At 39.3% G+C, this 21620-nt stretch overlaps 1 protein-coding gene across 2 annotated transcripts in view; it reads left to right on the top strand.

Moving 5' to 3' along the window:
* The window catches only part of lpin2 (lipin 2), a 90410-nt gene extending 73570 nt beyond the window's left edge, over positions 1 to 16840 (top strand). For both annotated transcript variants that reach the window (XM_080194309.1, XM_080194308.1), the window contains exons 13-20: positions 218 to 282; positions 936 to 1080; positions 2413 to 2561; positions 4315 to 4401; positions 7062 to 7214; positions 8844 to 8958; positions 10212 to 10315; positions 15093 to 16840. In XM_080194309.1, the coding sequence (XP_080050435.1) occupies positions 218 to 282; positions 936 to 1080; positions 2413 to 2561; positions 4315 to 4401; positions 7062 to 7214; positions 8844 to 8958; positions 10212 to 10315; positions 15093 to 15237 (963 nt within the window). In that variant the 3' untranslated portion in view covers positions 15238 to 16840. The remainder of the gene's footprint in view (positions 1 to 217; positions 283 to 935; positions 1081 to 2412; positions 2562 to 4314; positions 4402 to 7061; positions 7215 to 8843; positions 8959 to 10211; positions 10316 to 15092) is intronic.
* The last annotated feature ends 4780 nt before the right edge of the window (positions 16841 to 21620 follow it).

Genomic DNA, 21620 nt, shown 5'->3' with positions numbered 1-21620 from the left:
GACAGGATCAAAACTTTTTAGTAGCCTTCACTGCTGCCAGATGTGGGCAAGAAGGGAAAGAGAGGATTTTTGATAACCTTTCCTGAGCAGATTAAAATGTTGACTGGACTGTGTATGCTCTGTGAATTGTTAAATTGAAGACGCGAACAGCATTTTCTCATTCTATGGTTTCTTGTGATGATCGCTATAATAATGGTTTCTATGTGCTTTTGCACAGCCTGAAACAAAACAAGAGAAATCGAACGAAAACAACAAACCTGATCAAAACTCTTCCACCAGCAGGTAAGTATTAACATTTCATTTTAACTTCTGGTAAAAAATGATTTTAATTAAGCTGCATTAGAGTTTCTTTATATTCAGGCATTCTTGCTTGTGGAGGATTTTTCACGTTTTCCTCACCAGGAGCCACATGGTAGAAACCTCTGCTCCTGTTCTGCAATGTCCATAGGTTGGGAGGAAACTCCTCTCTTTCCTAGAAGGAATACATGTATCAATGTAGTGGAGGGTGAGAGGAAGGAATGTTCTTAAGCTGATTAAAGAAATGCTATTACTTGCCCTATTTACATGAGTACCCTGTGGAGGACATCTTTCCAATTTGCATTTCTAATCGCTTCAAGTTCAGTGGAAGAGTCCATTGAAAATCTATGGACAAGCATAATGAACAGTAGCATTGTTCATATCTACTGTTCTGTCAGTTAAATTAGGTTCTGTTCAATTTTAAAATTGAGCAATTTTACAAATTGAAATGAAAAAAAGTTTCTATTTGTTTACATCAATTAATGTCATATCCATGAGATTTGTGATTCCACTTGAAGTCAGCTCTCATAATAGAATTATGATATTGGATACTCTTATGAAGATTATAAATTCTTGCTTGCTCTTTTCCACCATTTCTGTGAATGTGTTTTTAACCCATTTATCAACATGTTGATTAGATCCAAAGAAGGTGACTCCTCGAGTGATGAAGATTCAACTAACTTAAGTGGACCAATTACTAGTGATCTTAGTATGTCAGAGAGCACAAATCAGGGATGTTCCATCTCTTACAAGAAGTCTCTGCGATTGTCCTCGGAACAAATTGTAGGTATTTTTCTCATTATATGTTGGCCTGTTTTAGTTAATTAGAAATGTGCTGGTGCGCTATTATGTTTTACCCACTGGTGTTGGATAGTCAGAACTACATTGATCTTTTCCTCTTTCATTCAATGCAGAGAGTCTGCCTCTAGAAAGGATTGAGTGGTTAGTTGCTATTCTGAGACATTTGTGCTTGTGCATGTACTGAATTGCAATAATAATTGTCAGATAAGCTCAATGTAACTGAAATGGATTGTTGTCAGTATGTTTACTTTCAGAAACAGACCCTACAAAATCCTTGTTGGAATATGATTGCAAAGCAAATTTTTCGTCTTTTGAATAGACCAACAACTGAACAGACATAAAATAGCATTTACTTCCCTGGAGATTTTCTATCAAAGCTCGTGCAAATATGAGGGTTTTGCATTCAAATTCAAGTAACCTTTTCCATTACACCAGCCGCCGTTTTCCAATCCTTTCTTGATGCAGTCATGATGTCAGAGGACTAATGTTGTACCTTTTTGAGGATAGACTGAGTAGTTAAAGGCCAGTCAACCTAACCTCAATAGTGGGCAAGTTTTTGGAGCAAAGCAAATTCTGAAGAACAGTGTTCATTTACAAAGGCAAATATCAATCGTTGAAAGTTAGCATTCTTTTGTCAAGAAAAAGTGGTGTCTGACTTGTTTGAATTTTTCTGAGGAGGTTAGTATCGCTGCCTCTCAGCGCCAGGGACCCAGGTTCAATTCCAGTCTCGGGTGACTCTGTGGAGTTTGCATGTTCTTCCTACATCTGTGTGTTTCCTCTGGGTACTTCTGTTTCCTCCCATAGTTAAAGGATGTGCAGGTTAGGTGGGTTGGCAATGTAAATTTTCCCCTTATTTTTCAAAAGTGTGGGGGTTAAGTGGATTAGCCATGGTAAATGCCTAGGGTTACAATATAAGGCAGAGGAAAGGGCCTGAATGGGATGTGCTTTTGGAGAATTGGTGCAGATTTGATGGACTGGATGACCTCTTTCTGACTGGGCTTCTCTGGTTCTATGTCTTATCGGAGCTGAGATGGCAACAGAAGTGCAGCAATTGACCTTGGATGTGAGTTGAATAATAAATCAACTTAGAATTCTGATTCCTATCCTGTCATCTGTTGTTGATATGGATATTGGTCATGGGGCACCTTTGGGCATCTGCGGAATGGACATTACAGGAGTATGGCTGTTATCAGTGTAACCCTGCTCCAGGATGTCATGTCAGGAGGATTGACTTAAAAAAAAACTTGAGGTATGTTATTTATGCAGAACAGTCTTGTTTTTTGTTTTAAATACTGTTGTGTTTGCATTCCCTAGGCCAGCCTTAAATTGAAAGAAGGGCCAAATGATGTGGTATTTAGTATAACGACTCAGTATCAAGGTACCTGTCGCTGTGAAGGAACCATATACCTCTGGAACTGGGATGATAAAGTCATCATATCAGATATCGATGGAACAATAACCAAGTAGGTTTTGTAGATGGAAGCACCTGTATTTTAACAGCACTTTATTTTTATTGGGTGCATACATGGAACATCATATACAAGATAATAGTTTTTAAAAAAAGTTGCTTGAATGCAAAGATCTCTCTAATCCTTGTAATTTATGTGGGCTTTGCTCCTGTTTATGAATAAAACAACATCATATACAATGTAGCTGGTTGCATAATATAATTTAAAAGAAATATATAATATACCATCAGTCCAGAACTTTGTCCAATATGACTTCAGCCTCCAATCCAGTTTACTGGATTTTATCTGGTTTTATCTTTTGTCAGAATATGCACATGTTTTTGAATTAATGAATTTCCTGTATTGGTGGACTGTTTTAACACGTGCAGTTGGAAATGTTTTTGGTTTCCTGCACTTCCTCTTGTTAATTTGCTTTTTGAGCTATATTTTTCATTTTTATATAGCTTGACTGTGCTCTGTGGTCATCATTAACCCTACCCCTTGAACGTTGTACAATCTAGTTGCTCTTTTGTTCTGTTTCATTGTCTTTTTTCAGTATCCATGCCCCCAGAATGTTTCTATTACGACACTGAACAGCTTCTCGTAGTGATGTTTATAAGTTTCCACTCAACAGAACCAAGATTTTTCAAAAGGTCATCTGCTTTATAGCTCTGTTCTTCTCCTTGTCGTTGCTGTTTGTATCTGTTCTGAAAATTGTGTGCGCGCGCGCAGTGTTGTTAAATTTGATTTAATTCCTGCTCTCCTCTTTGGCATTATGGGGTTGCTGCAAATCTGTGGGTCTTTGAACCCTAGCAAGTGCTGGGATTCTTCTGACAGAAACATCTCTCAGGGCCTCAAAGAGATTCCACAATTTTTGGTAATTCATCTGAGTGCTCACCATGGATACATCTCTAGCACCTAACAAATCAGTGAAGGTGGAATAATTAGCATTGATCACTAGTGTATTCTCCCTTGTTTACCAGACCAGGGTATCTGAGAGTGCCTTGCATCCTGTGGCTCGTATTCATTCCTCTGCTCATTTAATGCACCATCTAGTTGGTGAGTCACAAACCAAGGCTTCATAAGACCAACAGCTTGGGTGTTTTTTTTTTATTACACCTCCCCCCAAGTGTGATGCCTTCAATTGAAGAGACTGTGTACTCCTTTACTGGATAAACAGGCATCTTTCAAGTTGTTGTAGATTTCTTAACTTACAAACTAAGAAATCTACACTCACCAGATACTGTCATCGTAGGTTGGAATTTCCATGTCTGTACAACAGTATGATGAAAGGATCTGCATAGGGCAGTCAGTGTTGTGTGCCAGCTACACACACAGCTTCCCATCACCAGTGATTTTAGTAGGAATTTTGACAGCCCTGAGGGTAGCTGGTTCCTCCAATATCCTCTGACAGATCTTACCTCTCTCTCTACATCTGCTTCTCCTTTTGCCCCACACATTTTCCTTGTGGCTGGGTCCTGAACCTAGTACTTGCTCCAGAGAAAACACTTCCATTGGACTCATAGGAATGCATTGCATAGCATTACAAAGTATATCAGTTAATCAATGATATTGTTGAACTGCCTACTTTACCACAGTCTGATATCTTAATGGTTAAGTGTGTTACTTGCAGTGTTACAGTTTGTATCTTACCTCATTTAATATTACTTGTGATGGGCCTATTTAAAACTTAAAATAATGCATGAATCTATTTACAACTTTAGACCTTAGTTGTTTTAGATAATTTGTGATGTTTGTGTTTTTGTAGGTCTGACGCCTTAGGGCAGATTCTTCCTCAGCTCGGCAAGGACTGGACCCACCCGGGGATCGCCAAACTTTATCATAAGATTCACGAGTATGTCTGGCAATTGTAACTTAGCTAAGAGTTTGTAAAAGGGTTGAATTGATTTTTATTTTATTTCCCTTCACCTTTGCAAGTCACTTTACTCCTTAGTGAGAAATTGCTCCATGGCATTGACTGCCCTGAAATTCTCCTCCCCAGTGATCTTTATTTATTTAAGTCTTGACTGCTTACCCACTTGGAAAGCAAAGCTAAATGTGATCTCGCCTGGCATCCAGAAATGCAAACTTTCAGAAGTGGTGCTGGACAATGATCAAATGGGTAGCTTGGCAGACTTTCTCTTGCTCTCTCTCTTTTTGTGTGGCCTAATAAATATAGCATTGACCATGGACTAAATTTCTCATCTGTATGATTCAACTATTGCCTGGATAAGCTAGTTAAATGATTCAAAAGTATTAAAAGTATTTATTGTGGCTATTGAAGAGTAATGGCATTTCTGGCCCTCAACGTTCCTGAGAGCTATGCTGATATCTATAACAAATGCAGAGATCTGTTGTATACCAAATCATTATGCTTCTATATTTTAACATCATATTTTGAAATATAGCTGGTCCTAATTTTGTTTGCTGTAACAGATGGGTGAATGGAAATCTAAGTTATTTGATAACATCAGTATCCCTTCCATATTCGCTTGCAATTATACTCTGATTGTAAAACAAATAGAAACCACTTAAACTGCAAGCTTTCAGTCTATTATTTCCAATGAACAGATCGCTTTGGCTGCCATCTGGTTGAGATTCAGGAAACATGCCATTATTCATTTGGTTTTGTTAAATCGTTGAGGACAATTTTAATTTGTTTTCTATGCTTGATTGCTTTGACGAGTTGGAGTTGCACCTCTGGCAGCAAGCATAGCAGCCTTAAAGCTATGGTGGAAAGTGTGGCTTATTCATGACTAAATGTTGGACAAGCAATCTGATAGTAAGGAGCAGTACAGGTGTAAAGAAAAATGGCAGAGTAGTATTGTCAGCATACATGTGGAATGTGACCCCATGTCTGTACATAATGTCTCTGGGACAGCAGATAAAGGAGAGGGAGCTAAGGATGATTCACAAGGGACTCTGGTTGTAATGGATGAGAAGAGAAAGCATTGCTGGAGATTGAGGTTCAGATGGAAATGAATGGCACTAAGCTGAAGCAGTTTCCCGATCTGGACTACAGAGGAAAGCCATTTGAATGAGATGGTGTTGGCATGTGAATGATTATAAACAGGACATTCTTGTTTTCAAATTCCACCATTGCCTTCCCTCTCCCTGTCTGTCATCTCTTCAAACCTAAGACTTTTCATTTGTGTTTCTTCAGTTCAGATCTATTGAGCATCCACAATTTTAATTGATTCTTCATTGGACAGTCATGCCATCAGCTGTCAAGTCTTTAAGCTCTGGAATTCTTTCTCTGAATCTGTCTCCTTCCTCCTTTTACTAGCCCTCCTCAAATAATACCTGATTGGTAATCTGTTCTAATACCTCCTTGTGTGGCTTGGTATCACATTTTGTTGAATAACTTTCCTACGAAAGCCTTTGGAATGTGTTAAGCGGACTGTATAAATAATAATAAAGAAGACATGCAAAAATATCTGCAGTTCCAAGAAATTCAGTGTTTGTTGAATTGAACCCAAATCCATTTGCCAATTAAATGCAAACTCTTTTTCCTAGACCACTTGTCAAGGAAGCAATCGGGTTTTCAAAACTGAATATGTTTGGATGCGGGTTTTTGATCATTTATATATTAAAACATGGATTGTTATTGCATTGCAAAGTATAGAATTTTGGCACATTTTAACATTGTCTATTTTTGGTGAGCCAATCATTTAGCAGAGTCAGTGATGGTGGTGTGAATAGCAAAGTCAATAACATATGCTGTATAACTACAAGATCAAACAATATTAATATTTTATTTGTCTGTAACAAAACTGACATTTCTTATGGTAGCAACGTCACAGGATATTTCCCAAAGGACAGCCCTTGATTTTCCAGAAGGGAGCAAAAATAAGTTTAAAAATAACTATTTCAAGACTTGTTTTGCATAAATCATCTGGTTGCTCCCTTTAACTAGGAGATGTTGTTTGTCTTGAGCATAGTGCTGCCCCCCCCCCCCCCCCCCCCCCCCCCCCCGCCACTGCTTTGCATTTTCTACCTGCTTTTCCAGAAGATGTGAAGAACTGTAGCTCCAGTAGCATGGCCACACTTCATATGATGGCCAAAGCAGTTGGGAAAAGCCAAAACTCCAGTTTCCTCTAGATATCATTTGGGAACAAAGTGTGTAAATAAAACATTAGATAATGAATAACCTTTGCTGCATAGGAGACTTAGAAAAGGATCCAGAGGGGCAATTATTTCAGTGGTGAATGTCTGGAACAAACTGCCAGAGCTAGTAGTAGAAGCGGGTACAATTTTTGTATTTTAAAAAGCGTTTGGACAGTTACATGGGTAAGATGGGTTTAGAGGGACATGGGTAATTGGGACTAGCTTAGTGGCTTTTGGAAAAAAAGGACAGCATGGACTAGTTGGGCTGAAGGGCATGTTTCCATGCTGTAAACCTCCTGACTCTATAACTAACTGTGAGATTTACAGGTGGTGTAAACATAGTCCAAAGATATATGTTAATTATATACCATGTGGTGATGCTTATTGTTCTCTGCTGTTTGCTTAAAGGAATGGCTATAAATTTCTCTACTGTTCGGCACGTGCCATTGGTATGGCAAACATGACCAGAGGGTATTTGCACTGGGTGAATGACAAAGGAACTATCCTTCCTAGAGGACCCTTGCTACTAGCTCCGAGCAGCCTTTTTTCAGCATTGCATAGGTATGTGACAGCATCTTAAATAAGGAAATATTTTTACAGATGAATGACAAAAGGTTATTTCATTAGCTGTTTAAAATGATAGCATTTTGATGCTGGTTAGAATGATGCCATTGAAATGTAGGCTGCATCTCCCTGATTGCCAGCAAGTCCCACTGCCAGGGCTGAAGGTGAGTAGCAACTCGGCGTTGGCAAATGGCAGATCCCAAGGTGGTATGTTTCTGTTGGCGCTCAATTAACAATGAAAAATTACACCCATACTAAGAGCAGTTGGCCCAATTAGAGGGCCAACAACTCAGTTGTCTCACTGGTGGCCGTTGCTGAGTGCAGGGCACCTCAGTGGCATTGCACCAAGAAGCCCAGGTTGAGGTAGATTGTAGGATGCTGGGGCCAGGCTCCTCTGTGGGTAATGGAGTATTTGTAAAGGTAACCCCTTCCTCATCCCAACCCCAAGACCCACTGGGTGGTCACCATCACTAGGTGAGTTTACTTGATATGTACAGGAGGAGGTAAAAGTGGCCTTAACGAGTGTCCCGAGGGTGTCTGTTGAGGTGTTGTCCAATATTGAGTGTTCTCCATAGACATACACCACCTCCCAAGTTCAGAGAGCTTTGTTGAGCGTTTAGCACCCCAGTTGTTTTCACTGAAGTTTAACCAGGCAAAACAATGTAGCTTTGCAACAGAGTACTGGAAACTTTCAGATGTCCAGCTACTTCCACGTACTGAGGCATTGGTTTTGAAAGTGATAAGAGATCTTGGCTAAACAGGAAGCATACTGGCTGCCCACTGTTAGGCTGATCAGACATCATAGAAACATCTAAAATAGGAGCACGGGTTGATCATTTGGCCCTTGAAGCCTGTTCCACCATGCAATATTATCATTGATCCTCTCTCAACGTCATACTCTTGCAATTTCCCCTTACCTTTTGACACCAAAAAGAACATCAGCATTGCCCTACAATACCAAAGAACATCAGCATTGCCCTACAATACCAAAGAACTGTTAGCTGGTTTAGATGTTGGATTACTGAGTCTGCCACAGTGGGTCTGAATTTCTGTTCCAAACGTGATCATTGGGGAGCTGCCCTCACCACAAAGGTACTTCTGTGGATAACCACTAAGTGGTATTTAATTTTGTTCTATATAATGCTACTGGGATGTTTCATTATGTTAAAGACTACATGCACTGTTGCTGTATATATGTAGCCTTTTTAAAAAATGGAGTTAAGATTGCATTTATTTAGAATGCAGGGATAATTTTGAATTAACTTTACCAAGTTTTAAAAATCAATTTAAATAAATAACATTTTCACTGTTACGGGCAGCTGGAGTTTAATCTGTCTAATGGCAGAATTCCAGACCATAACCATTGCTAATCATTTGAGCAGTACATCTTTTTCATAGGTAGGAGCAACAGACCAATATCTATCTGTCTTGTTTATTTTGCTAGCAATGGCAAGAATGAGAGCTACATTCAGAGACTAGGAAAGATTGCTGGTAGATACTGTGTACAATGGGAAATTGTTTAGCAACATGTACTTAATGATGCATTATTGAATAGTCTACATTTTGGTTAAAACAGTGTGCTATGTGGCAGTGTTTTAGTCTGACACTATACCTGTCTGGTTGCAGGGAGGTAATAGAGAAGAAACCAGAAAAATTTAAGATTGAATGTTTGAATGACATCAAAAATTTATTTACTATTTACAACCAGCCTTTCTACGCTGCTTTTGGGAACCGACCGAATGTAAGTAGCTAGCAAACCTGACTCTTTAATATTTATTACTCTAGAGATTGAATGTCATGTCATAGACAGGAGGGGGTTTAACTTAAACAGCCATGATTTTTGCTCTCGCCAGCCATCGTCAAACAAATGTTTTGATTTTGATTCGCTCCCCCCCGCCCCCCCAAATAAGTGATGTGTTTCCTCATCGCTCAAATTTAGTATGATCCAATCTCTCTTAATAACTCCACCACAAACTCCTCATAGGATGAGCTACAAATTATATATTTTATATGCACACAAATGTGTGAGAAGATAGGAATATGGACCTCCCTTTCATCTGTATAGTGAAAAAGTAAAGACTACAGAAAAAAATTGTTTCATGTGTCTAAAGACCAGAATCAAAGTCCAAAAATATGTTCCTTCACAGTGGTTGGCAGGTTGAAAACCAATGCTGGATAATTCATTTTTCCAGTAAAGTTGGCTTCCATGATGAGATAAGCACGCAGAGATTAATTCATCTTGTAGGCGGTGGTTCATAAATTCCAGGAGTAACACTAAATGAGGCCAGGCATTCAGTTCTGAGTAAAGCCCCTTTTCTGTTTGGTAGATGGAAAATTGCAGAATGTGCTTTGCAGTTCCGCAAGGCAAGGTTACAGATTCCACTGGCAAGGAGAGTCATGTCACATGACTTGCACTTCCACTTTGGTTTTGACAAAGGGTGTATAATACATACAAAGGATGTATACTCCCTTGGCCTGGGTTCCTGAGATTGTTAATATTTTAAAGTTTAACTACAAATTGAGTCCTTTGTCCTAGCAGATGAATCAGCTCTGGTTGGCCAGGCCTGGTTTATGAAATCCAGATGGCCTTTGAATAATTCCCTTTGAATTTGGTCTCTGCAGCCCACAGGAATCATTAACATTTGTTTTGAGATAATGAGATGAGAGTTACTGGAATATTGCCAAATAGCCCTTTTGTTCAGGATCCCAGATTGCCATAGCATTACCTGCTCTTTTTAAAAAAAAAATTTCTAGTTTTAAAATTTTAGAAATTATCCATGAGGGTATAAGTACTGAGAGGTTTTAGCCTCGTTACATTAGCCTATTATATTTGAACTGCTTCAAAAAATGTACAGTTGTTAAAAATTGAAGTAAAAATGTGTTATTGCCCTCCAGACTTGTAATTGATAGTGCTTAGTAAATTTTGTCTTGAATGAAAAATATTGTGCAGGACAAAATTTAATGCCTTTTTTGACTTTCAACTTGCTTTTTCAGGATGTTTGTGCCTATCAACAAGTAGGAGTTCCAGATTACAGAATTTTTACAGTAAATCCGAAAGGTGAACTGATACAGGAGCAAATCAAGGGCAATAAATCTTCGTGAGTATTTTGATTAATGGAATTCCTGAGTTACTCCCATAGTGTGGATCATCTTTTGATCCAAGCACAAGAGAAATTCCAATTTGGAAAATAATGATTTGCAACTTGATTTATTGTCAAATGTATCAGTATACACTGAAAAATATTGTTTCTTGCATGCTGTACAGACAAAGCATACTGTACATAAGGAAAAGAGAGGGTGCAAAATGAAGTATTAGTCATAGCTAAGGTATCGAGAAAGATCAACTTAATGAGGTAGGTCCAATCAAAAGTCTGATGGCAGCAGGGAAGAAGCTGTTCTTGAGTTGGTTGGGACGTGACTTCAGATCTTTGTATCCTTTTTCCCAATGGAAGAAGTTGGAAGATAATATGCCCAGGGTACATGAGGTCCTTGATTATGTTGGCTGCTTTTTAGAGACAGTAGGAAATGTAGATAGAGTCAATAGTTGGAAGACTGGTTTGCGTCGTGGACTAGGCTTTGTTCACAACCTTCAGTTCATTTGGATCTTGGACAAAGCATGAGCCATACCAAGCTGTGATGCAACCAGAAAGAATGCTTTCTGTGATGCATCTGTAAAAGTTGTTGAGTTGTAGTGGACATCCCAAGTTTCCTTAGTCTTCTAAGAAAGTAAATGCATTGGTGGAGTTTCTTAACTATAGTGTTGGCATTGATGGACCAGGGCAGGTTGTTGGTGATCTGGACATCTAGAACCTTGAAGCTGTTGACCATTTCCACTTCATCCCCATTAATGTAGACAGGGACATGTCCTCCACTATGCTTCCTGAAATCAATAACTATCTCCTTTGTTTTGCTGACGTTGATTGCCATCATTGCATTTCTGAAGCTTACAATATTGAAGTTCCTTATGTATAGAATTATCCAATTGTAACATTGAAATAATGACTGTGACTAACCTTGCTAATGTAACTTTAGGGAGGATTGTATGTATTATTTGCATCTTGCAGTCATAACTCCCATGTCTATTCTATTTGTTTTGCTCATGTTTTAGCTCCCCACCCTCCTGTGATTCTACATCACTGCATATTAAAAATAACCCTAAATTTGTGTGAGCTGCGTATGCCAAATCTCCACAGCCCCCAATGCCTACACTTGCAAAACAATTTTTCCATTGGGCATATATCTTGTGTGCAATTGCTTTGTCCTTTGCTGCAGTGATGCACTTCAATTCTTGCTGCCTTGCAGATTGATGCTCCAATGTAACCCCCACAATGTTTAAATCCCACATCTCCTCCTTTTTCACAAATGTTCTGTTCATTTGTTAACTGTCTCAAATACAGGCATATAATATGTTGGGTAGCAAGAAAGATTTGTTTATTGATTACCTTTCATAACGAATGCATGTCCCAAACTACTGTACAGTTAATTATTTTTTGAATTTTAATCACCATTGTAGTATAAAAGTGACAAATTGCATATAGGAAGCTCCACAAACATAATTGTGTTCATGACTGAAACTGGCAACCTTGTCCTTTTGATGAAGGAAAAGATATTGGTCACGACAATGGTGATAACTCCCCTGCATTTTGATCTTCCACACTCACCTGAGGACAAGTGGGGCCTCAAATTAATCTTTCACTTGAAAGATGGCACATTCAACATTGCAGCTAGGCTGGAATGCCAGCCTAGATTGTGTGCAAGTCTTATGGGTTGAAATGATGTGAGTTGGTAACTGTGATTAGAGCGATTTGCTCACATGGAGGGAGAGTACTGATGTAAGCTGAGCCAAATGGCCTATTTCAGTGTTGGAATTTTTCAGTACTATGCAACACCTCACTTTCTAAAGCCACTTAATTTGCTTCTTTGTTGTGCTTAGTTCATTGCAAACTCAAGAACCCTGCCTCCTATGAAATACTTTCATTGTGTAGATGAGGATAAGAGATCATTGTTATTTCACACGTGAAAATATGGAAGTTGTTAAAATGAGACTCTCCCAATTACTGTGCTGTAACAATCCTCATCAATAGACTCGGCACTGAAATCAATTCAGTGGCATGAAGTTAGGATCCTTGCTGCTAGTTTCCTACCAAAATCCTGAACATGTTAGCACTAGTGAATTCTGGTGTAAGTGAATGAGTAATGTCTTCATAATTATCAAGCAACCCTTCTGGCCCTTGCAAGTTTAATGTTTCATTACTTTGAAAGTTAGCGTATGTTGAAGATTTTTAAATAAAAATTTCTCTTCTCTTGATTCTTTTTCTTCCTCAGCCTTTATTTTGCTTTATATATATCATGATTTAGACTTGCATGTTACAGCAAGCATTCTGCACTCTGGTTGAAGAGCCTCGCTGTTTCTTGTTCTGATTGCACACGATGCCAGTGCTCTGTGGTGTGCCGTTCTGGATCGGACACCAGACTATGAAACTTTGTGGGCAATTCTGCTTTCTCTGTCTTCCCCCATTTGAGCGAGTTTTCCACATAGACGGTGAAGGATTCCTTCACATTTGGGCAGTGCTGTTGGAACACACCGAAGCGCTATTCTGGCACCTGGGCCACAACTGCCTCGTGCTTCAGGCCCCAAAACTTGCCTCCATACTTAGGCTGATTTCTCTGTAGCTTGTTGCTGATAGGAGTAAACCAGCCTGTGATGGGATCTGAGCAGCTTTACAGCATTTTGAAATACCCGTCAGTTGAATGTCCAGGTTCAACGGGCCACATCGAGTTTATAAGTCTGCTTCAAATTGAAGGTGCCAGAGCAGTGCTTTGGTGTACTTGGGCAGAACTGCCCAAATGCGAAGGAATCCTTCACCGTTTGTGTGGAAAATTTGCTCAAATCTGTATGTAACAATGCGTCCAACTATTTGGCTGATTCATGTTGTGCATAGCTGGCCATAGGTAAAATTGGGGGTGGGGTGGTTAAAGGGGCATCACATACATCCATGTGGATGCAGTGAACAGCGAGGACAAAACCTTTTACATCTATCACGCAGCAGCTCATTGCTCTTGCAGAAGTCGAGTAAGTGATTTTTTTACCCTTACTTTGGAGCAGGGCTGTCTGGCCAGTAATACTCTGTTCACCTGCTAAAAGCAGTGCTCCAACAGATCCATTTAAAATCTCTGGTTCCCTTGTAAAACTTCACATAAAATCAATTAGAAATACAATGCAAAGTCTCACCATATGTACATTCTGTAAGTGTAACTATGTATTTTTGTCTAATTCTATCATTGGCTGAGTGTTTTGAATCCAGTAATTTTACATAAGCTATCCTTTTTAACATTGTTTTCATTGTGTGCTGCTGTGTTTTAAATCTACTTCTTTTTATATTTATTCCAAAGTGCATCCTTACTGCTGTCCTATTTGGTACTTTGACATATTGCTTTTCCTCAATACTTGCTTCCCCTACCTTTTTCTCCAAGATTTCATTCTGCAAACTATTCGCTTCCTACAAATTCCCATTGAGTATCTAACAATACAAAATGTTTGCCCTCCCCTCAGCTGCCTTTTGTCTTCTACTTGCTACCCACTCTTCTGAATTCATTGCATCCATTATTCTATGAACATTACCAATGGAATGTTCTAAAGTTACAAAGTGCTCTCAATACCAGCTATTTCTATCTTTCCTACAATGTCATCCCAAAAACTCCTTAATCCAGTCTTTCAGGTACTGTCTACGGTACTACCTACCCCTCTATTATTCACCTACACTCCATTACTTAGTACTGTACCCAACTGCCTTTATTTTCCCCAAAATTTTGAATACTCACACACCAAATAATTCCATTCTTCCTAACATTCCTCTCCTGAGGAGCTGCTCCACTACAATTTCTTCACTTTCTGCTTAAAACAAATTCCCTGGTCCCTTTCTCTTGGGTTTTTTCTGGCATCAGACTAAATCCCAAGTATCCTAATTTACACACCAAATCTGTCTTGTGATTCCTCAGAGGTGGCACTGCCTTTTTCAGTCGCTTTCTGAAGAATACTGGCAGAGGCTGGATATACATAAGGTAGTGGTGGTTGGTAAGTCACGCAATCAAAAAGCAGGACAAGAGGCAGGAAAATCCTCAGATTTCACAGCGGACAGATGCATAGCAAACTGTTATTGAACTAAAACCATAAATTCAGTGTTTTGTTTATACTGATGGATTGTGCTGATCTGATCCTGACTGGGGCAGTAAGTCTGCCTTGTGCCTTGGGCTCAAAGTTAAATATTTAACCACGATAGATGCTTCTAATTATTTATCCTGTGACTTTTCAAATCCCTTATTGGGACATGCCCATCACTGGCTAGCCCCTTAACTTTCAGTTGTCCTAGAGAAGGTGATAGGTCTCCAGACAACATCTATGTCAAGGCTGGTAAGGGTCATATTCAGCTTGTACCTCCTTTACCCTCTCTCTAACCATGGAAAGGGTAGCCTGGGAAGGTTTCTGGCTCATTGGTATCTGAATAAGCACTTGAGTATAGTAAAGGAAAGATGCCTACTTGTGAAGTTTCAGTCCCTTCCAAAAGGAGGGATTTGAGGGAGAATTTGGGAAGGTATTAAAGGTACATAAGCAACTGTCATAAACAAAGTGCTTTTTTTAATTTCATTCAAGATTGAGTCAATGCTTTTTCTTCAGTTGATGATTAACTGAGTTTCCATTTATCTCCATTACCCACGACCTGACTCTCATCCATGCAGCACATTTATTTTGCTTTCTAGCTAACTGAAACGTCATTAATGAAGATTTATTGTTATCAGGTTTTCTATAGAAATGTTTAGCTGCCCATTCAAGAAGAGCCAGCCCTCCTTTAATTGTAATTATTTTCTGATTTAAAGGTACCTTCGGCTGAGTGAGCTTGTTGAACACGTCTTCCCTTTGCTTAGTCAAGAACAATGTTCAGCTTTCGTTTATCCTGAATACAGCCATTTCAACTACTGGCGAGACTTGCTGCCAAATATCAGCATGGAAGAGTTGAATTAATTATTTCTAGTGGTAGAACTCAGTCAAAGATATTGCCAGTATTGTTCATACTTTTTAAACAGTCTTATTCAGGTATACATTAACAAAGCTAATCATTTTGTGTTTATTTCATGTATTAATTCTATTGTAGAAGCATGATGTTTACACAAGTTGATACAGTTAATACCAGCAGAATTCGCTCAGGAATATAGCCTTAGTCGTTTTTTTGCCTATGGGTTGCACCAGAAGGAAAATCAGTGAATTTGATCATGGATTTGTGTCTTTACCCAAAACCATTGCACATAACATTAGTCCCCTGCACTCATCTTTGCTACTTATAGTAATTTTTAAAGAAAACCGGTAGTTTGGCTTGGATTAAAGCATTAACTCAATTACAAAAGTGTGATAATCTTTTTTAAATGCTATAAATGGAGATGAAAAAAGAGACCAGATCCGTTCTGTAGCAATGGCTGAATTTATGTCACATCTCGCACTATTTGATGCTGCTTCGCCCATGGTGAGAATACTTGCCAATATAGAATTTGTTGTTTTTTAAGTATCAACAAATGATGCTTTAATCCTAAAATTAGATTAACGTTAGCAGGTACCTCATTATAGATAAAAGTCCCACTTTAACCTGATATTTTATTACAGACTGAAGGCTATTGTGTAGTCAGGCTACTCTACAATTTTTTTATTTTGTGACCTGCTGTGTCTCATTTAGTCCATCCTTTCCTGTATGCCTTCAATTGGTAAGATTTACTAAGAGTTTTGATCAACCTTTTACAAAAGGGGTACATGAAACGTTTTGCATTCTGGCATTGCACATTATTAACAGCAAGTTCATTCTTTCTATGAAAGATGTGGATTGATGTGTTACGAGAACACAATTATTCAAAAAATTAATTGCTTATACATTCTATAAAGTAGTTAAAATGGATGTAATATACTGGTGATTGGGAAATAGAAATCATGATTTCTTCTACCAATTGTTAATCACTTTAAACTATTTGTGCTGCAAATATGTTCATATTTTTGAAAGAAGAGAAATTGAACTAATGTATTGTTTTAATAGCCCATGCCAATATAGGAGATATTTGATTGAACATCCTACAAGTTCTATGGGGCCTTTTTTCTTTAAAACAAAAGCAATTTTAAATCCCAATAAAAATTTGCAGAATGTTCTCAAACTCCTATTGACATTTTTGATGAGGATAGTGAATTAAATTTTCCACAGAGTAATTGTTTTAACTGTAAAAAAAAAAATTACCTGGTCAGTGATTTTTATTTCCTCTCTGATCATTTTGTATTTTTTTCTGACCATGGGTAAGATTTCCCTACCAGAGAAGAATGCAAGTACTGAAATTAGAATTATTGTTTGTGTGGACATTTAGGATAACCACAGCACAATTGCTTTGTCCAGCTTGGGTTACAGTGATTGTAAGAAATATCAGCAAATGTATCAGTATTATATATTAGATTGTGAATCAATCATGCTCTGTATTTAACACAATCTTAAATATAATGTTTGAGTTTGTATGTATGTGTACATGCACACATACTATATAGTCTTGCTATGAGACATTTCATCTTTGAACCATGGAATAAAGAATGACATTAAAAACGTTCATTTTGTATTTTTGTGGTTTTGGAGTTCAACCTTTGGGACAAGAACAGAGGACACTGGGAAAACTCAACAGGTCTGCCAGCATATACCAGGAGAGAAGCAGTATTAATGTTTCAAATCCATGGGCTTTTTGGGACTGAAAGAATGTAGAAACTATCATAAAAAGCAGCAACTTCAAGAACAAACAAGAAGTGGCTGCTGAGGGAGGAGGTTTTTCATTGAGGCAATATATATATGGAACTTTTTTAAAAATAGAAGTTTAATTGGAAGAAAATTGCCTCACTTGACATTGAATCCTGAGAGCTGCAACATGCCCAACCGGAAGATGAGATGCTGTTCCTCGAGTTTGTGCTGGTCTTTACTGGAGCATTGCACCAGGCCAAGGATGGACGTGTGAGCATGAGAGCAAGATGCTGAGTTAAAATGGCAAGCTACCAGAAGGTTGTGGTCATGCTTGCACACTGAGAAGGTTTTCCCCAAAGCAGTCACCCACCCACTCAATGTTTAATCTCCTGTATGTAGAGGAGACTGTTGGGAGCAGAAATAGAAATAACCAAACTGAAAGAGATGCAAGTCAAATGCTGCTTAACCTGAAACTACTAACTGGGGAGCTGAATGGTGAGGAGGTAAAGGGGCAGGTGTTTCACCTTCTCTGATTGCAAGGGAAATTGCTGTTGGAAGTGAATGTGTTGTTGAATGTGATGGAGGAATGTACCAAGTTGTCACAAAGGGAGTGGTCCCTACCAAATGCTGACATTTGGGGAGTGGGGGGAGACAGATGTTTCATGGTAACATCGTGCTTTAAATGGCAATGGTGATTGTTAAACTGAAGACAAGGTGGATCTTATATTGGTTCCAGGAGGGTGGGGAAGGTGTGAGGATTGACATGTTGGAGATGGGTTGAACTCGGTTGTGTGTCCTTGTTAACCTCAGATGGGGGAAGCCCTCAATTAAGGAAAAAAGCAGACTTGATATATTTGGATGTTGTAATTTTCCAGTGCATTTTTATTTTCTTTGGTCAGCCATGATTATATACTGAGTCAAATACCCACAGGATGGGAAATTCAAAGATCACTTGCTAGCAAAGGTGCAGGTTTAAGTAACCCTGAAATAATCTCCTTTTGCCAAAATCAGCACCAGTTGTATAATTTAAATGTGGTGCAAGATGACTAGGTGCTGGGCAAACTAGATCAGCAAAATGCAGTGTGATAAAAGTATTGTTGATTTTAGCCCTTGTATACATTCCAACTATTTAAAGAGGCCAATGACCAGTTAAATATTGCCAAACTGAACAGTAATAACTTAAATTTTATATTGTGCCTATAATTCTAAAGCTCATGGGAAACAATACGAAGTTTATAATTGGCCTAAAAATCCTGAGGCGGCTGCCCCGGGGACACTGATTCTGATCTTAGAATGGCATCTGGTGGCATTTAAATTCAATTAATAAATTCAATTAGCTAAATCTGGAAATGAAAGCTAGTCTCGGTAATGGTGACCAGGAAACTATTATCGACTGCCGTAAAAAAAAAAAATCTATTTGGTCTTGCAGGGAAGGTAATCTATTGCCTTTATCTGGTCTGGCCTACATATTTTATTCCTTCATGGGATGTTACTGGTGAGGCCAGATTTGTTGCCCATCCCTAATTGTGTTTGAAAATATGGTGTTGAGATGCTTTTTTTTCAACTGTTTCAGTTCACGTGGTGTAGATGCACCAACAATTCAGAAGAATGTTCCAGGATTTTGATCCACTGACAGAAGGAATGGCGATTTTATTCCAAGTCAGGATGGTGTGCGACTTGGAGGAGGTGCTGTGCCCATGCAGCTTGCCTGCTAAGTGGCAAAGGCTGTTGGTTTGGAAGGTACTGTTGAAGGAGCCTTGGTGTTCCTCCATTGGTTGGAGTCATAACTAGCAAAGGAAGATGATTGTGATTATTAGAAGTGAATCATTTAAAAAAAATCAATATATGAGCTTCTCGAGGTAGTGTCCTAGCTCCAACTAGCATTAGCATGTTTGTCAGTTTTCCTAAAGGTCAGAAGTGGGTATGTCATTTGTGAAACTTCAGATACTGAAGCAGTCTGTCAGTATGCGTCAAGATCTGGACAACATTCAGGCTTGGGCTGATGAGGGTGTGATTGTCATTTGCTATTTAAGTGCCAGGCAGTGACCGCATCCAGTAAGAGAGAATCTGATCATTTTCCTTTCACATTCAATAGCATTGCCATGATTGAATCCCTTGCTATCAACATCCTAGGGGTCACCATTGACCAGAAACTCTACTTGGCCATCATATATTGTGGCTGTAAAAGCTGGGAATTCTGTAGTAACTCAATTCCTGACTTCTCAGACTGTGCACCATCTCCAAGGCAGTAGTTGGGAGCATAATGGAACACACCACTTGCTTGGATGCATGCAGCTCCAACAACATACGTGAACCTTCATAAGAAATAGGAGCAGGAGTAGGCCATCTAGCCCTTCGAGCCTGCCCTGCCATTCAATAAGATCATGGCTGATCTGTCGTGGCTCAGTTCCACATTCCCGCCCTCTCCCCATAACCCTTAATCCCCTCGCTTATCAAAAACCCATCAACCCGTGTCTTAAAAATATTTAGCGAGGCAGCCTCCACCACCTCAACGGGCAGAGAATTCCAGAGATTCACCACCCTTTGAGTGAAGAAGTTCCTCCTCAACTCCGTTCTAAACCCCCCCCCCCCCCCCTGCTTTGTCTTGAGGCTATGCCCCCTAGTCCTACTGTCCTTTTCTGAGTGGGAAGAGTCTCTCCACCTCTATCCTATACATCCCATTCATCATCTTATACGTCTCAATGAGATCTCCCCTCATTCTTTTAAACTCTAACGAGTACAAGCCTAGTTTATTCAGCCTCTCATAGCTCAACCCCCTCAACTCCGGCATCAGCCTAGTAAACCTCCTCTGCACTCCCTCCAAGGCCAAAATATCCTTGCGTAAGTATGGCGCCCAAAACCGCACACAGTACTCCAGCTGCGGCCTCACCAATGCCCTATACAGCTGCAGCAAGACCTCCCTACTTCTATATTCAATCCCCCTCGCTATGAAGGCCAGCATCCCATTCGCCTTCCTGACCACCTGCTGCACCTGCAAGCTGGGTTTTTGCGACTCATGCACAAGGACCCTGAGGTCCCTCTGCACTGTCGCCTGCTGCAGTTTTTCACCATGTAAGTAATAGTCCTTCCTACCATTATTCCTACCAAAGTGGACCACCTCACACTTGCCAACATTTAAATTCCATTTTCCAGTTCCTGGCCCATTCGCCCAGCCTACCTAGATCCTTCTGCAGACTCTCCACACCCTCTGTGCAATTTGCTGCTCCACCAATCTTGGTGTCATCAGCAAATTTCAACACCATACTGGCAACCATTGAGGCACAAATTATTTCCTTATGAAGTAGAAGATAGCATGCTGACAATTGCTGACCCCTAATACGCAAATAAGATGCACCTTAATGGCACAAGACAGTGCTTCACCTTAGTCAGGAAATGCAGCTCGAGATCCATTACAGTGTGAGAAATTGCACATGCACTGGTTAACATAGGAGTGATCAGCAAGGCATATCAATGTCAGGAGCTACAATGAAAATAAATGCATTCATTGGTGTCAGTCACTCACTTAACTCTGGTTGCGTGCTTTCCTGTTTCAGTGCATTGCAGTTTGTCCAGGTCCTGAATAGAGGGATATTAATGTTGCAGCAAGACGTTCAGTGTTCATGCCATGCCCAGGTATTATAATGATTTGATATACGTGTATCTTTACGAGAGTGCTGTCCTTCACTATTCACAAGACAGGATGTGATGTGCAATTCTATGACAGATTTATCACAACAGCAGCACTACCTGGTTAACCATGTCAGTATGTAGCCTTATCTGCAAATAAACTATGTCACTGTTTTACCAATCCTTGTCATATGATTGACATGTTTTGCTTAACAGAACACAACAGGTATCTAGAAAATTTCAGTACTGACTAAAAATGTAGAAGATAATATCAATCTTACTTTATTTTGTGATGAAAAACATGTCAAAGTTGATGCCTCAAAAAAAATTTAAAGACGCAGGTTAAAGACCATTATCTTGATGAAGAATAGTTGCAAGTCCTGTCACTCGAGTAGCCCTACATATTTCTCAGTCAAATGAATTGGAAGCAAAACCTATAGTTTCTAATACTCTGGCCATGATACTAACAGTCAGTGCTGTATAGTTTGCAACGAGCATGTTTTTCAGCCATTTTCCAATGGTAACATCCCTCATTAATTGCAGAAAAACATGACCCTAAATTGTGGATGCTGTACTGTTTTGTATAGCCTCAGAGCTACATTTTATTAAATGTGTTGATTGACATGCAGCAACATTATCTTGTTCAACTGGTAATATTTTGTACTGGCTTGTCAATTACAAAGATCTATTATTCAAGACTATCAAATTTGCATCTCCAGTTAATGGTTAGGGTAGCACAGTGGTTAGTGATTACACTGCTGCTTCACAGCGCCAGGGACTCGAATTCAATTCTCAGCCTGGGTCACTGCAGATTCTGTACATGCTCATTGTATTTTCTCTGGGCGCTCTGATTTCCTCCCACAGTCTGAGCAATGTGCTGGTTAGGTGCATTGGCTGTGCTAAATTCTCCCTCGGTGTACCCAAACAGGCACCAGAATATGGCACATTAACGTTTCACATTAACTTCATTGTGTTAATATAAGTGACACAAAAAGATGTATTGATACAAACTTTAATGCTTCAATTA

Source organism: Carcharhinus amblyrhynchos, chromosome 8, assembly GCF_965287045.1.
Source record: "Carcharhinus amblyrhynchos chromosome 8, sCarAmb.v2.hapA, whole genome shotgun sequence".
In the NCBI taxonomy this organism is placed as follows: domain Eukaryota; kingdom Metazoa; phylum Chordata; class Chondrichthyes; order Carcharhiniformes; family Carcharhinidae; genus Carcharhinus; species Carcharhinus amblyrhynchos.
Note: the sequence above shows the minus strand (reverse complement) of the source record. Positions and strands in the feature narration are given on the sequence as shown.